Source organism: Tetrao urogallus, assembly GCF_951394365.1.
Source record: "Tetrao urogallus genome assembly, chromosome: 2".
Taxonomy (NCBI): Eukaryota; Metazoa; Chordata; class Aves; order Galliformes; family Phasianidae; genus Tetrao; species Tetrao urogallus.
Genome location: NC_136814.1, coordinates 15,243,129 through 15,261,031, shown reverse-complemented (window position 1 = coordinate 15,261,031; position 17,903 = coordinate 15,243,129). Strand labels below are relative to the sequence as shown.

General features: G+C 41.9%; 1 protein-coding gene across 1 annotated transcript in view; it reads right to left on the bottom strand.

Annotated features, from left to right (window-relative positions):
- Nucleotides 1–3,390: 3,390 nt before the first annotated feature.
- SYNDIG1 (synapse differentiation inducing 1) overlaps nucleotides 3,391–17,903 on the bottom strand; it is a gene marked incomplete at both ends in the record, with an annotated part of 49,627 nt that continues 35,114 nt past the window's right edge. Inside the window, one exon of the mRNA XM_079550626.1 lies at nucleotides 3,391–3,549. Coding sequence (XP_079406752.1) covers nucleotides 3,391–3,549 — 159 coding nt within the window. The remainder of the gene's footprint in view (nucleotides 3,550–17,903) is intronic.

Below are 17,903 nucleotides of genomic sequence, written 5' to 3'. Positions count from 1 at the left end.
GGTCTGGCTCCAAACAGCAGGAGTCACTGCTATAGCGATTTATGAAGATATTCTCTATCTGGTTATGTTTTTGAGGTTTGTACACTCAGAAATACCATCGTCATCTGGGTAAGGCAGATGCACACACTGGTGTTTGTGCCAAATCAGCCTGAGCACACAATGGGAAGTTTATGCCAGGTTTGTTCTGGCTGGGAGTAGGCAGGTGGTACCTACTTTGACATAGGGCTTATGGATAGAAAGATGACACTACAACTTATTGTTTTGTATTTATCTTAATGAGCAGAGAGCTTGGCAGCCCATGGCCTAGGGTGGTTTGTAGGTGGTACTCCTATGGTGTCAGTTGCAGTGTGTGTTGTGCAGGCTGTTTGCCTGCAACGGGCTATGCATCTCGTGTGACTGCCTCATTCCAGAGCAGTCCTCCTAGGTTAAGCAACAGGGACTTCTGATTCCATTTGTGTGCAGACCCTCCTCCCTTTTGCTACTGAAAGTAGCTAGAAATTCCCCCAAAGGTGTTTGAAAAGCCTTTTCCTGGGTTTGCCAGCCTCAAGTTTTCAACAAGAGCAAACAAGGTCATAGACAGTCCAAGGCACCACTTCTACCTTTGGTTCTTGCAGCAATTCTTGCTCTCAGATATCTTACGAGAGCCTGAATCACACACCTCTCAGCTCCTTCTAGCTGAGCCTATCAGGGCGGCAGAGCTTTATGCATTCACCAGCTTGGGAGCTGGGCCAGGACACATCACAGATGTACAAATGGGAAAGGCTCAAATGGAAATCTCTTCATTTAAGCTACATGAATAATCAGTATATCCAGTTCTTGTCTTTGCCCCTTAGATAAAGGCTTTCCTAGCCTCAGCCTGAGTCATTAATCCATTATGAACTGAGGCATGGTAAGATCTGTACTGAGATGTGTTTGACATAAGCTCAGGCCTAGTATATATGACCCTGTAATCATACAGATCCAGAAATGCTTCACTGTGCCCTCAAAAACAACCAAGAAATAAACTTCCCATTCTTTCTGAATGGCAAAACAGCTCAAAATGTGACAAATGTGAATGAAAGTGGTCATAGCCACCTCCAGGTGGGTGAGTGGAAATCTGCAACACATGCGCCCATTAGGGTTTTACAGCCACAACAGGCTTTGCAGCCTACTGTATGCACTATAGCTGGAATGGAGAGGCTGCAGATTGTGCCCTTCACTACCACTTACTCAAACCCAGAAACTGCCCATTGTAGGAGATTCTGACTTGCCCACTCACTGGTGCCTTCCTTCAAAGGGGTGTCTGTGGCAGTTGCTAGAAAATAGGAGTTGAAGGCGAAGAGCCACAGAGTTACTTTTCTTTAGTAGTGCAACCAGGCCAAAAAAGTCATAGATACTGGGCTTCAGCAGTGGTTGGGAACTGTTGAAAATGAATACAAGTACCTTGCTGGTCTCCAAGCTTGGTTTGAAGCCCAACAGATCAAAGCAAAAGAACTGCCAGTGACTTCAATGGGATTTTACATGCAGAAACAATATGGGGTAGTGCATACTGATATTTTTTCAGGTAGGTGAACTCTGCACTGTGGCAAGTTTCACTCAGTCTAACACATCACATCCATCCAAAGAAAGTGCCACACGGAGCGTCAGAAGCTGTATACCATGTGTTTTAATAAACTTTATAACCAGCAGAAAAATAGTTTTGGATGTGTTTGTTCTCCTCCCTCCTAAAAAAAAAAGTCAAGTCCAACCCAAAACAATGCCAACCCCCAAACAGAAGGAAAATAATTGTCCTGGAGCAAAACAGACACTAAATACAGATGGACACAAAGGTTTTTGGACAAATCAATTGTGTTGGTACAAACATAAGGTAGTGAGCAATAAAATGCTTATTGTCTCAATCAGTTTATAAATTTGTATAGATATACATGTATACATACACAGATACATATGTATCTATACACATAAATCTTTTGTGGGATGATACACATCTGTAAGACAACAAAATAAAAGGGTGGCTGTGGGGAAGGAGTAAAGAAGAAAAGAGATGCGTTGTTTTAGTCAGTGTAAGGACAATGCTCAGTTTCCTTGCAACATACCATTACTTTCCTTATCAAGACATCCATGGTTATTCTGTGTCCTTGGTCCATGGATGAGCCATGAGCTTGTAATCAAAGCGATCCACTTCTATGCTCTGTGTATGAGCAATACCTCAGAAATATATGAAGCATTCCTTCCTCTGGTTAATTCCCATGCTTTTCCATGTTTTGTAATTTAAAATTGGTTAGTATTCCAGTTTGCATTTTTCCCCCCACATTTCTTGCATTTGCTGCTATGCATGTCACCACAACAGGGTGGAGCAATCCTGATAAGCAATATGCCATGGGCATGTTCTGTTATCACGGTGTGACTGGATGGAGGAATTCATTATACAATGGATTCCATGCTACTTCGACCTCACGCTCAGTCTGCGGAGTCAAGTCATGCTGTAACCTCAGCTTTTCTGTATTGGGTGGGTCTGTGGGTCACGTCTTAATCCAGAAACAAAGAAAGGAAAGAAAAAATATTTTTTTATTTCCTTTTTATCTTCCATAGACACCTACCAACACAAGAAGAGTAGGCAACACTGTTCTCTGCTAGGTCTCTGCTTCACTCTTAGTCAAATGAGTCCTGCATTCAAAAAAAAAAAAAAAAAAAGTATTCTTCCTCCTGTTGCTATATTGCTCTTTCAGAGAACCAGCCACTGTCCATGCTTTCTCAGATCTCAGTGCCATGCTCAACAAGCAAGCAAAGCACAAGCTCATGCTGGCTGCAAAGTTCATGTCACCAAGAAGGTATTAAGAGAACAGCTCAGTTTGCCAGCTTCTTGTAAACACCATATTGCTAAGAAGGCAAAGGCAAAATACCCTTCTCCACACTTCCCCTAGTTCCTTATCCTTTCTTTTCCTTTCTCCTTTTCTTTTCTTTTCTTTTCTTTTCTTTTCTTTTCTTTTCTTTTCTTTTCTTTTCTTTTCTTTTCTTTTCTTTTCTTTTCTTTTCTTTTCTTTTCTTTTCTTTTCTTTTCTTTTCTTTTCTTTTCTTTTCTTTTCTTTTCTTTTCTTTTCTTTTCTTTTCTTTTCTTTTCTTTTCTTTTCTTTTCTTTTCTTTTCTTTTCTTTTCCTTTTCTTCCTTTATTCCTTTCACAAGGTTTCATGTAGAGAAGCGGGACTTGTGCATCACAAATACAGCAACTATCTCAATCTCAGCCAGCTTCCCACCCTACTGCAATGCACAAGCCCATCTTAGCCTGTACCTGCCCCCAGAAGGTGATTCTGTCTATGTCTCTGGATCTTTTTGGAAAACCATGCAGTCTGATCTGCGGTGGAGTTCTGCAGTGCAGGTGCTGGGCAGCTGGTTGTCCCTCTTTCCTGAGGCTCATAAGTGATTGTTTTTGGATAGATAGGCAATAAGAGCCACAGCCACCCCAACATAGATGCCAGTTCCAATTGTGATGGACAGCACAGCAAGGAAGAGTGCTCGCCGGGAGCTGGAGCTTGCGTGGTGGAAGTCTCCCTTGGCTACAGCTTTGTTTGTCTGCAAGATAAAGAACAGCAACAAAGCAAGACATTTATTTGTTTCATCTGGAAATGAAGGTAAGATACTCTTCTTGGCTGAAACATATTCTGGAATATGTCAGCAAACTGATTGGAAATCAGTTACTTTTTTAATTGAATTAGATTGTTTGTGCAATTAAGATGATGACAGTACCAAAGGCATTTCAAGTACTATTTTTAAGTGCCTTTAAGCTTAAACATATTGTAGGATTTAATACTGTGTGTCACATTGATTCCTGAGATGGCTCAGCCTTTCCTGGAAGAGTGGGCAGATGGGCTGTGAGCCAAGGATCTGCTTGTAAGACTGATCCAAACCTCTGGTAATGGCATCATATCTTCTACGTGGCTTTGAGTACTCAAGCAGCTGTCTTGAAATCAACCTGTTCAGCTGCAGATCCCAAAGTTACATGCCAGGCATTTAGGCTTGAGCACAATAAACCCCACAAAGTTGCAGCTTGTTAATACAGCTGAAATAATGAACTTAGAATACAGAACTGAGCTGATTTGGAACTGTGGTGATCCCACGGTCACACTGACTTCAACTGAACGGCCCCTGCAGAAAGCTACATCTGGAGTTTCAGGTGTATTCAAATCTTGGTTCTTCTAACATCCTATTTCCAAGCATTCTCAAGAATAAGACCCAAAACAAAAGCAAAATTCTTGCTCAAAGCAAGCAATTGAAAATCAGTTTTGGGCAGAACTGATCTACTGATTGACAAGACTGCCTGGCGCTTTCTCAGTGGTTCTCAATCTTACAGCATGAAAGGAGGATGTCTTCTTACGGGCAGTGGTGTGATATCGACAGGGTTACCCAGAGGCAGTAGCAGATGTGCTACCTACAAGAAAGGTCTTTTAAAGGCATACAAACTTAAGGTCTGAGACAGTCTTTGTTCCCTTGCTACAATGAGTGTGGAATTCTTAATGATTTAATTGTGTTTCTCCAAAACTGATCATTTTGCTGGGACACTTTCTGCTTCATTATCATCTAAGTTTCTGGGCAGTTTTTGCTCTATTTTTATCTTTATTTTTTTTACTATCTTGCTACTCAGAGCAATTTATGGCAGCCAAATGACAAGCTTCCAAGATGACAACAAGGCTTCTGGCCTTTCTGTCAATGACTTTATCAGAACTGCCTCTTTTCATTCATCAACCTAATTTTTTAAGCATAATGCCTTATAAATGTTCCAGGAAGAAACAATGTCAAACAATACATACTGAAAGAAAGTGGGACCAGGCTGTAAGCAGGAGGAAAACGACCATTTCCAAACAACAGCATATAAACAACTTTCAGGTTTACACTTAGCATCATGTCCTTCAGTTCAGATGGGGAAGGCATCCTATCCCCTTTGCAAAGGCAAGCCCCTCACCAGGATGACCAATGATTTCGACAGTTTCTTGCCTGGGACCTTCAGAGACTCCAAAGCAGAATCCTTTCTAGAAAAAAAGCACTGGTACTTTGAGGATCATGGACACATTTACTAAGGTTGCTTGAAAGTCTTGATAATGGAAACATAGAAAACTTTACAAAGAGTTGGTCATTCAGCTCTCCTCAAAGACTTTTTCCAAGCAGTAGCTATTCAACAGAGAGTTCATAAAAGCCTGGAACAGAGAGGCTCCTGTTCACTGGAGTTAGGTTGGACTTGTCAGGCACAAAAACAAATTCAGAACTCTGAAGTTATTCGTGCCTTTGGATAAACAGAAGGAAACAGTTCCAGCGTCCTCAAAATGGAAGAAAAGCTTGAGAATGTTGGAATGTTTCAATTTGACATTTCTCAAGTGTCACATTATATTATGGAAAATTGTATAATGTTTTGGACAGATCCCTTTTAAAAGAAACTTTGTACAGCTTTCAGACAGCTTTTTTTTTTCCTTTTTTTTTTTCTTTTCTTTTTTTTTTCACTTAAAAATAGACCAAAACTCAAAGGCAAAAGAAACCATTAACCACACTGTCAAGTAATCTGAAAACCTGACACTATGTCTTGAATGGATTCAATAAGGCAAGTTGGATCTACCAAAAAATGACATGTAAAGCAACCTAAAGGGATTCAGAAAGCTGATTTATTGGGCACTAATAGCCTTTTTTTCTGATAGAATCTTCAACATAGAGAAAAATCAGCTCAGAAAGAACTGGATTTTTTATTGATAAGCTCTTTGAGGACAGTCCTGACCTTTGTGAAAGGATAGCACCTATGCTGAAAAATTCACCTCCTTGCTAAAATTTTCAGTCCGGCCAAAACCAGATGTCTTGCACTAATTATGTGTTGCCATAGAGTGTGAATTTTACAGCTTCTGACATTGTGATATAGTTTCATTTTACTTGGGGAACTGGACCACACTCCCACAGAAATTTCAATTTCCAATAAATTACCTATTGCAAATGATTTTTTTCTTTCAATCTAATGCATATCTCGTGATTTAGTAAAATCAAAGCCCTTCTATATGCAATTCTGGGTGTAGAGAGCATTAATAAGAGCACATGGGAAGGATAATTATACATTCCTCCTTTAGTCCATTCATAAAGATTTCCACTGGGATGGAAACATCTAAACCACCCTCCATTAGTGTAAGACCAGTCTGAGGGATACTTATGACTAAGAATATTCTTTGTTGTTATCCTAATTACTAAAATAATCCCCTTACTCCCCAGTGTCACTATATGCAAATTATGGCTTTTCTTCATTTCTGGAAAACAGTTACTACACAAAATACAATTGTGGCCAATTTTATTAGGCTAGCATCTGGCAACTAATAAGCAATTTTCTTGAATTCAAAACAAACAAACAAACAAAAAACCAACTTCCAAAAACAATAAAACAAGGACCTTTGGTATCTCTGTGTACTTTGAGAAAGTCCCTTAGTAGTAGTAGCCATCCAATAGTTTATGGCCTAGCCCATTTGATGCCTGAAGTAAAAAAACAACACTGCATTTGGGAGTATTCATGCCCAGGATGACCATGCTCTAGAAAACGCCATATAGAATTGGCTTACATGCCAATGGTACAGAGACAATTTTCTTCCAGCCATTATTACCCAGTCTGGAAATGGATTTCTGGGAGCTCCTCTTGGCAGAGCCAGCTTTCATCTCACTGAAGCAGATGATAAAATATTTGCTTTCATTTTTTCTTTCTCCTGAAAAGCATGGCACCGGCTATTAGTATTACCCAGCTGAATACTTAGCTGGCATTATCTGGTTCATCATGCTTGACTGTGGAGGGTAATATAATAGAACTATAGAATGGCTTGGGTTAGAAGAAACTTCAAAGATCATCTAGTTTCAACCCCCATACCATGGGCAGGGCTGCCACCCAACTGCTCATGCTGCACAGGAACCCATCCAAGCTGGCCCTCAACATCTCCAGGGATGGAGCATCCACTGCTTCTCTGGACAGTGTGAGCCAGTGTCTCATCTCCCTCTCTCTGTAAAACTTCCCTCTGACATGTAATCTAAGTCTCCCATCTAGTCTAAAACCATTCCCCCTCTATTACTGTCTATCACTATGTGTCTACATGCATAAAAAGTTAATTTCTCTCCTGTTTATAATCCTGTTTACAAGTCAAAAACTGGTGCAGTAATGAATATCCAAATGCCCCATTAGCAAAGGCTTTGATTCACTAAATCATATTCAAGCTAAATGCTTTAAGTTGTAAGATCTGCAAAACAGCTATTCTAATGGGCTTAAAAGTAGGTGCAGAAGTAAGCACTTTTCCTAATCAGAATTATATCATCTGTGGAGTTTTATGGCATTTCCTCCCTTCCTTGGCAAGACTGTGTCTGACAGCCAGATGATTGATGAACCAATTTAATGCAGTCTTTGGTCAGCAGTGGGACCAACAGGTTTGATAAACAGAGCTTGGGATGAGTGCAAGAGACAGGATGAGTTACGAGTGGGGAAAAATTCATCACATCAACACCAGGCTCTCTCACTGCACAGCCAGAAGATAACATACTTTTCTTGCAAAAGGTTTATATCCCTGGACTAACCCTGGCTTTTGGTTTGTGGACGTCCAGATATGACTGCTGACCTGCCAGCTATGGACATAGGCTGCCAGGTGCTCCAAAGCTGAAAACAGGGGCTAGAGTCAGCACTGACCCTCAATCAATCCTGCCTGCTGTAGGCTTTGGAAGTAAGTTGGGAAAAGGGCAGGGGTGGGAAATGGGTGCTTGGAGAAGGTGCAGAGACTTGGAAGTGTTTTCTTTGTTTCACTAGCAAAATGAATATCCTATTTAGAAACACTTTCAAGGAATTTCCCTGGAGTTCCCACTTGAGCTTCTGCAGAACGTATTCATCATTTTTCTGGGCTGCATGTTTTATGGACTGAGGGAAAACAGATACTGTACCTCTACAGATGCAAGGCCAAAACACTCTGTTGCATCCCACAGTGAATCATATATCATACTCACAAAACACCTCATCATAAATTGTATCTGGAGAAAAGAAACACATTGATCACATTTATTAGTCCTGCTTCATCTCCCTGAGGCTGGAGAGCAGGACAAGCCCTATGTGGTAGGAGAGGGAATCCTGACATATTTGATCAGGTGACGGGAAGATTTATTTTCATTTTGTGGGGTGAAATATCCAGCAGGAAACAGGGATGTGCAGGGTACACGTAGTTCCTAGCCAGATTGAGAGTCTTACTTCAAGTGCTGTGCAAATATATGCCTCAGAATGAGGAGTGACTCATACAGAAGCTGCTTCTCCTCTCCTCTCCTCTCCTCTCCTCTCCTCTCCTCTCCTCTCCTCTCCTCTCCTCTCCTCTATTTCTAGGAAAGATCCTGGTCATTATTTTTTCCTTGTCCAACTTGTACTTCTAATCTTACATTTCTGGGCAACAATATCTCCTGACTTACACCACTTACGTTCTCTGAGGGCAAGAAAAGGATTCCAGAACCTTTCCTAAAGATAGAGATGGGAAAAGGATGAAGTCAGTGTTTGTCTTTGGATCATGACTGCCAGCCAGTAGCAAAAATGCACGGGGCTGGCAGGCATCAGGCACATGGGCTGGAACATGACAGAAGAGTTTTCATGCTTGAGAAGAGCTCTCTCTCAACAAAGAGGACTATTCAAGTCCTTTAAGGCAGCTCCACGAGGAGATATGCTGATGGTTCTCAACTCTGCCAGGTATTTGCAAATTTCTTTATAGTAGTAACACAGTATAGTAACACAGAAACTTGAACTCAGTAGAAACTGAAGGAGTCTTTTAGAGGTTTCTGCCATTTCTGTTGGGAAGCTGGCAGAGGTCTCAAAGGGCCATTCCCTGGCTGGAATTTAGTGTGGAAACTGTTGGGAGTGGGTATCACCTGAAATGCAGGCACTCCTAAATAGACACACAAAGCTCCCAGACTCAGTGCTGAACTTGATTTCTGCTGATGCTGATTTTTTTTTTTCCCTTCAAAGGCAGGTGTATGGGAACTGTTGAGTCACAGCCTGAACCTCTGATTGATCACCTGATGCAAGCCATGAGTCAGCCAGAGGAGCACAGGTAAGGGCAATTCACCTGTGCTGCTGGAAGGGGTGGAGCCTGGTTCCACCCCTCCTAGACCTATTTAAGAGCTGGCTACCAGTAAGGAAGGATCCCCTCTAGAGATTGCCTCTGCTGGTGTTTTGTGAGTGAGCCCAGGATATAGGTAAGCCTTCTATTTATTCTCTTTTGTTATCATAGTCTGCTTTGCCTAACTCTCTTGTTTATTTTGTGATTATAACATCCTAATATTCTTTGATTATACAGCAGGCATCCAGGCTAGGCTGATGTAGCCTTTTGATAGCAGTGTTCAAAACTAATTGCTGGATCATCTCCAGGAAATTCCAATCCATCCTCCAGGTAGAGACTAGATACTTTGGGATTAATAGCTTTCCTTCAGAGAGGTATCAACTCTCTTATAAATGCTACCTTGAGCACTTGGAAGATGGAAAATGTAAGATCATGACTGTAGCCTACTCTCAACGTGTGGTAGCATCAAGATCCAGTTGGAATAGCTTATAGGGACAATGTTATATGTGAGATTATGATGAGATACCATGAGTGGTTGGGGAGTGATGACTAAAGGATGATAAAGGGATGTCAGCAGCGCTTTCTTGACATCTGGAGAAGGGATAAATTGCTATAAGTAGCAGCTGCTGCTGCTTTGCTCAGAGCTCTGCCAGATGTCCCAAGTGCTCAGAGTAACAAAACAAAAGCTAATATGAAAGCTCATTCTTCAAGGATTCCTCTCCATCATGAATCCTCCTCATTCTAGTAAACATATTTGTGCCTTCAGTGACCATAGCATAGTACTGTGTGATGTAAGTGCATCACTGTGTGCATTTGCTGTTTTCCTGTAAATTACTAACTTCCTCTTTACCGTGACTGCACAGCAAGGCAACAAAACACGTGCTGAAAGCAGGAGCAGCTGTCTATGCAAAGGCAGCAAGAAAGAGCACAATGAACACCTTGTGTCTGGAGGAGTCCCTTGTATTGCACTTAAACTTCGTGCAGTTTAACCAAATTCAGCCCTTGAAGGGGCATTTCTCATTGGGTGAGCATCATCTTCTTTGCCCTCTTACAGCATAGGAACTTCCAGTCTGAGCAAAAGCCCATCAAGCTCTTGAATCGATGATGGCTGATTGAAAACAAGAGAATTGTGCAAAGGGATTTTTACTACCACTTAATTGACTGATGCTGTTTTCACAGAAGGGGAAGTATTGGGAACAATGTTTATTCCTGGAAGCTTAAGGAAGGTTCAGAATTGCATGTGAATGGGAAAAAGGAGGTGTAACTGAAGACTAGGACAAGTTTGCCTCTTATGTGTATCAACTTTCGTAACATCTGGGTTTGAGCCATTAGATCATTTTGGTACCACTATTTTCTTCTGGAGCTCAAAAATATGACGTAGGCTAGAACATGATTCAGCCCCCGGCTGGTGCTGCCTGTGGCGTCTGATTGTATATTCAAGTGCAGATAAAACTATAAATGTCCGAATGAGATTTCAACACTTGGAAAAACAAGAGAATAATAATGAGAACAGCAGGCGTAAAAGGCCTGAATGAGCGGAACGCAGAGAGATGTTTTTAGACTACCTCCCCAGCAACAGCAGTTCATTTGATTGCACTTGAGAGGATGAAATAGTGGTATAAGGGCAATTTTGTTTTTTGTAGCAGATACAGGAATTTGAAGCCTTATGGCAAAGAAGATGATCTTCCCCCATCCACTTTGTCTCTAGCCCCCAAGTAGCCTTTGCCATTCTGTAATGAAAGAGGAGAAGAAAATCTGAGGGAGGACAGCTCCCATAGGTTTGAGCCTAGAGATTAGGCACGCATACTCAGGTACCACCTATGTTAATCAGTAAATTAGTAGTGACAAATTCAGTCCTAAATGGTGACTCCAGATCTCGGACATCACTCTCAGAACCATGAGGATGCCATAGTTGCCATATGGCTTCATGCTAAGCCAAGTGCCTGAAAGTCTCACATGAAGTGACTGCACCAATTTCCAGCTACAAGGTGAGGGCTCTATTTGGGATCAATTTGCTATGAGTTGTGGTTTGTTTGGTGTAACCTGTCTGTGCTTCACTCCCTTCTGTCTGCCTCTAGTCTGCTTCCTCGCTGCTGATGGGATGAAAAGCATGACAACGGATACATCTGCTGCAGTGATCCTGGTCTCTCCTCGTTAAAAAAGGTCACATGGCAGAAGAAAGGGTAGAAGGTGCTGCTCAGTGCTGCCAGAGAAAATCCTAGCCCTTGTCCCCCACCTCCCACCCTGAGAAAAGATAAGAAATGAGGCAATTATCTGGGAGGGGGATTCTGCCTTGAATATCACAATCCACATCTTGTGGTAGGAGACAAGAACAGGAAAAAGGAAGCACATTTACTCATCGTTATGATGTGGTACTTTAGCCACATTCAGACAGTCACCAGAGAGCAAACGATGAAGACCACATATTTCATGTGACAAGGCTCTTTCTTCACTTCTGCATTTCTTTTACTTCCCTGAAATCTACAACAAATGCAGTGGTGGGAATAAAACCGCACAGCTGCATTCCCTCTTTCATCAATTCTTAGTTTTCTTCCAATCTTGATGCTCTTTCCCTTCCTGTCTTGGAGGGGCAATATACATGATTCAATTGGCTTTAGCAGACGGATGTGATTGATGTGGACAGAGAACTCTGCTGCTCCAAGATAGACTATGTAGAGTGGGATATGAGGAAATTATCTGAGAAGGATACTACTGGAGAAAGCTGCTCTTGTGTTTTCAAGTATTAACAAAATATTAAAATATAGGCAAGAAAGGTCACAGCTGTGTGTGGTATAACATGTCATCTCTTCCTGAAGTATGTCATGCAAAAACAGCGAAAGTGAGGCAGGAAGGGGAAGTGCTGTGATTCTGCAACGAAAAGCAGAAGCTGCAGTATATCCAGGTTCATGAAAGGTATCCTGATGCCACTGAAGTTCTTTTACTTTAACATCAACCAGATAGAAATCTAACTAAATTACAAAGGCTTCAGAGTGTCTACACAGAGTACTCATTGGTTTTAATGTATTGCTTTAAGAGGAGAATCAGTTTAGACTGCTAGAGCTTTCTCTATCAGCCAGTTCTGTAATAAGTTAATGTCCAGAGTATGAATGAGGCTGTTCCTCCCCATTAAGGACTTGATGTTTGAAAAGAGGCAAGCAGCTTTGTTTAGGAGTCGAAGAGGAAAATGACTCTAAATTAATTTGGGGTGTGACATCAGGAAAGTGCAATTGGCACAGCTGGAAATGCTGAATGTTGCCCCCCCCGGTCCTTCCCCCCTTCCCCCCGCCTGGAACACCAGCCATCTTGTGTGTCCAGGTGACCAGGCTTCTCTGGTAGAAGAGAGCTGTTCTGTATGAGGAATGGGCTTATCTCTGCTTATCTCAACACTGAATGGACCTCATTAACAGACTGGGCATTAGGAAAAAATTCTGTACTGTGAGGGTGGTTAGACACTAGAATACGCTTGCTAGAGAGGTGGCTGATGGCCCATGGCTGTCAGTGTTCAAGAGGCATTTGGATAATTTTCTCATTAATGTGTTTAAACTTTAGGTTAGCCCTGAGGTAGTCAGGCAGTTGGACTTGATCTTTGTAAGTAGCTTCCAGTTGAACTATTCCATTCTATTCTGTGTTCTGTTCTCTTCTCTCTCTTACAGGAGCTCTGCAACTCTACTTACCTTACAGCACAAGTTGCTAATAGATTGAAAAGTTATCAGTGAGGGCTGATGGACAGATGTGCAGACAGACAAAGACCGCAAATATAAATACAACTTGCAAGTTTTACCTTTGGTTGCATCTTTCCAGCAAAGAGATGCCCAACTTAACTTGCTATTGATTACACCAGGAATTCCTTTGCACATGATAAGAGTTTGGCTGAATGGACATAAATTCAGTTCCTATAAACTTCTGATGGCCCACTTTCCTAAAGACAAGTAGGAAGGGCCAAAAACAATATATAGAGCCCAGCAGCTTATGTCAGGAGAAAAAAACAAGACCCAATCTTCTGTCCCTTCTCTTTCTATACTCCAGTGTTGGGTCTCTCTCTGCAAGATATTGAGACCCTGGAGCATGTCCAGAGAAGAACAACAAAGCTGTGAAGGGTCTGGAGCACAAGACTTATGAGTAGCAGCTGAGGGAAGTGGGATGGTTCAGTCTGGAGAAGAGGATGCTCTGGGGAGACCTTATTGCTCTCAACAACTGCCTGAAAGGAGGTTGTGGTGAGGTGGGGATCAGCCTTTTCTCACAGGTAACAGCAATAGGATGAGAGGGAATGGCCTCGAGTTGTGCAAGGGAAGATTCAGGTTGGATATTAGGAAACATTTCTTCTCAGAAAGAGTAGTGAGGTATTGGGAACAGGCTGCCCAGGGAGGTAGTGGAATCGCCTCTCCATGTGACCTGGTGACACTATCTGGAGTCACCATCTCCACTACCAGTGGAGGGATTCAAGAACCATGGATATGTGGCACTGAGGGAAATAGTGAGCGTGGTGGGGATGGATTGGTTGTTGGGCATGATGATCATAGGGGTCTTTTCCAACTCTAATGATTCTATTCCCCAACACCTTGACACCAGCTGCTCCCTGCTGTAAGTCAACTCTCTCTAATCTTCTGAAATTGTCTCCAAGCCCAGGTGACATAGCAAACCCAGCAAGTGCCATGAAAATCTCTGCTTTAGGATGCTTGTTTCAAGTGTCTCAAAGGTCTGGTATTCCTTGCAAGTAGTGGCAGAGATATAAATGACTCTGGAAAAAGAAAAAAAATCATTTATAGCAGTACTTAGATGTCTTGATTTATTTTTTTTCAAAGATTTGTTATCCTTTCTTCTGATTAGAATGAATAATCTACCCCTGCTACTCAGAACCAAATAGTTTGATTTGGTCAAGTAACTTCATTTAATCGCACATACTTTTTTTTTTTTTGGTACTTGATTCCATGCAATTATTGAAATTCACTTCAGATTAACCAGACAGTCTTTTTCTTTTTCTCCCTTTTTCCCTCCTTTTTTCTTTCATTTTTTTTCCCCCCATTTTTCTCTTTTCTATTATTCTGTGGTAATACTTTTTGAATTGTCCCAGGTATGGAAGAATCAGAAATCCACACGGATTTGCCCTGGGCTCCTTACACTACAGCCCGCTTCCCACCTCACATTTGTGCGATGCCATTTGCAGAGTGGCTCATTCCAGGACAGCAAAGAGACTTTTCTTCTAAGACTGAGTAATGAAGCAGAACAAAGTGTTTGGGGGATTCTCTACCTCTAGCTCAGTTGTTCAGCGAAGTGCATCTTTTAAACATAAGGAAACAAAGAGTCATGGATGAACTCCCTTTCATTCTGCTTGCATAATAAATAACCAGAGGGGGCTAGGTCAGAGCACTGGATGTTGAGCTGTATCTCCCATTAACACTATGTTTTTATGCACAGAATAGTGAAGAGAGTGATCTAGTACATCACTTCTGTTGAGCATAAAGGATTCTGCCATCTCTGTGTACTGCTGTATCTGACACTGAAGATGTGAAACTGTATTTATTTTTCCTTTTGAACTTGGCAGCAATGTGTTTTCTTTCAAGGGACAGTTTCAAAGAAGATATTTGATTAAAACTTGTTTTCTGAATCCATCACTGAAATTTTAGCAATTGATGTACTCAATATTATTTGGGAACAACATCATGAAAGCAATACAGAAGCACGTGGAGCTATTTGTTTATGGCACCACTGGAGACAGATTCTTGTGTTGGGTGGACATTTGGTTTGACCCAGAATTTTCATTTATTCTGTGGAGGGTTCAGCACTGCAGGTTTATAATGCAGGGTGATATGCTGAATCAATCCATCAGGCTAATATTCTACTCCTGTACCTTTTTAACTAAAGAGTATTGATTTTGTTGACATAAAAACTGCATATATTTAGGGCCAGAGCTCAAGGCACCACATCTTGATCAAAAACCGTTTACTCTTGCTTAAAGTATTTAGAAAGCACTGTGAACTACTGGATCCCTTAAGTCTCCCACTGTGATTTCTGTTACTATTTACATCAGGATCTTCTGAGCTAGTAACCAGTACAGCATATATAATAGCCAGTAAAGGATATATAATTAATAATTCTGGAACTACTCAAACTGAATTTAAGATTAACAAGAGGTACAGGCAAAAGACTGAGAATGAAATGTGACATTCCTTTCTGATGGAGGGGAGAAAATAGTACCCAAAAATATGCTGAATACAAATGTGTGCTACTGGAATTAAAATACATATTTGTAAGAATTAACTCAAACATTTTATGCGGGTGATTTTGAAATATTTTGTTTTGCTTCTCAGCTTTTTTTATATATAAATATACACATTAACTAAACCTTTCAGATGAAAATTCTTTCTGATCACAAAAAGGGATTTGGATTGTTTTTACCTGAAAATGCACTGACGTGGCATAATACAACCTTTTCCAAATCTATTTTGAAAACTTTCTGAGATTAAAAATTTCTCAAAACAACTGTTTTCTGAAATGAACACACACATACACACACACACAATCTTAATAAGTCAATACATTTTTTTCTTTGGCTTTAACATTTGTTATTATGCATTCAGTTGTGGAAAGGAATCCAAAACTAACATGCTGTTTCTTCAGAAACGTGACTCTTTTTGAGTCCTACCCTCATCAGGACCAAAATGGCCTCAAGTGAACAAACTCTCATGGGGCAGTGACCATCCTAGAAGAGATGGCCTTGACCAATGGGATATTTTGTGACTGCTCCTGGATGCAGATGTGAAGCTGCCTCTGGCACCTTGGAGAACACGTACAAGGAGGATAGCGGGGATATTATCCATGACTAGGTAGCTCATATTGTGAAGGAGACCTAGGAACTGCACTAAGTGGTGTAATCACTGCATGACAAAAAAGTCATTCTCTGCCCTTCATGCTTATCCCTCAAAATCACCCTTGGATCGGGAAAAATGAACAACAAGAAAAAAATACGCTTAAAGAGAAGCATCCTACCCACACACCCACCAGTATCTACTAATGCCAGCAACACTTCTGCTCTGAGGAATCTAGAGAGCATGCTCGTCTTGACTCAGCTCCACGCTTATCGGAGGAGGACTCAACAAGATCTCATTTCTCACTATGGAGAAAGTTCATCAGCAGTCCTGAAACAACTCATTTGTATTTGTCACTGGTGCTGTTGGCATGGAAATAGGAGGCCTAACCTTGTATTAAGCTGTCAACACCCTGAAATGACTGCTCCATCTTTCCCATGACTCAGCGTCTGCAAGACAAGAACTCCATGTTCTCCAGCAACAACACTGCAGCATGGTCGTGCCAATAGATTCCAGCTCCTAATCTCTGGTGTGCAGAAGTCTTCCCTCCTACAATGCAGTACCCCATGCACACAATCCTGCGCATCACCGGTACATAGGGTTGCGTGTGTGAGACCTCAGCCCCCTGTAGCTTATTTCTGCTCCTCACGTTGGGTCTCTGTTCCTGGTTCACCCTTTCTTTCTTCAACCCTTGCTGCTGCTAAGGAGTGAATCACCCACCAACTACTTTTAAAAGCTTTTCCCAAATCTGTCTGGCTGCCGGCATCACACAAAGTCCAGTAAGACCCTACACCCGCAGTGCCTTAAGCAAAAGACTGAAAATAACTGTGGGACCCCTGTGAGTCTTGCAGCACAGAGCTGCTGATTTTCCTGTCTGTGATGGCAAAAACATCCTGCTAATGCACCTTGCCTGGATCTGAGCCAGCTCTTATTCCTGAGCTCAGGAAGAAAGCAAACAGGCTTAAGACATACCTCAAGGATTCTCTAGCTTTGGTACTCCCTCTTCCTCCAGCATCTTACTAACTCCTGCAATAACCACCTTGTAATAATGTTTTCTTGCTGCAGATGTGCTCCCTGAATCGTCTCCTTTTGCACTAAAGAAGGAGCAGAGCTGCAGCAGTTCTTACACTGGTGTACAGAGACTGTTACCATTTTGATCCATGGGGGCCCGCAGTCAGAAAATGGTGGAAGGAAGAGGCCATCCCAAAGGTCTGTTCCCTCTTTAACAAACTGTTCCACAGGAGTAGAGCTCTTCCTCAGTGGAAACCATTAGTACACAAACAGGAGCCATGATTGTCTAACAGGGAGAGCCCAGATTGCTAATAAGGATCTCTTTTAGAGGCTCTGAGGGGTCATAAACAACCTGGCGATGTTTTTAAATATCTAAGTATTCCAGGGTGTACAAACAAGAAGGTGAAATCTGCTCTCCTCTCTTCCCTTTCCTTCCATCTGCTGCATATGGTAACACCTCGCTGTCTGCCATTTAACTGGCATCACTGCACCTGCCTGAAGAAATGGAATATGAAAGTCAAGCCAGAAGAATGATCACTGCCTGCACTGCCCCACTAGCAGCAGGAGGTCAATGCATCTGCATATACATCCCTATCTGCATGCCCTGTGTCTTGCAGTGCTGTCGCAGAGAGGCAGGGACTGCACAGACACATGACAGCAGGACGCAACTCACATGCTCCCAGCGATAAAAGCCTCAGCAGTATGCAAGCTGACAGAGGGTTTTGCTCTGTGAAGCACAGGACTCAGAAGTCAGAGCAGATTCCCTTTGATTTGAAACAATTTTACTCCTTGCCCTCCAACCCCTTCCCTTTAAGGTAATGGGAGCAGTGTGCAACTTTGGGTGTCCAGCAGAATGAGAGCCACTGTGGAGAAGCAAGCCCCCTTCACATGTCCATCAGACAACACGTGCAACACTTATCCTGAATGTACTCTTGCCAGGGTTTTCCCAAGAGAAAAGATAAGAAACAACAGACCCAGCTCATTCACACAGCAGCAATTCTACAGGGAAAGGTATGGAGGAATG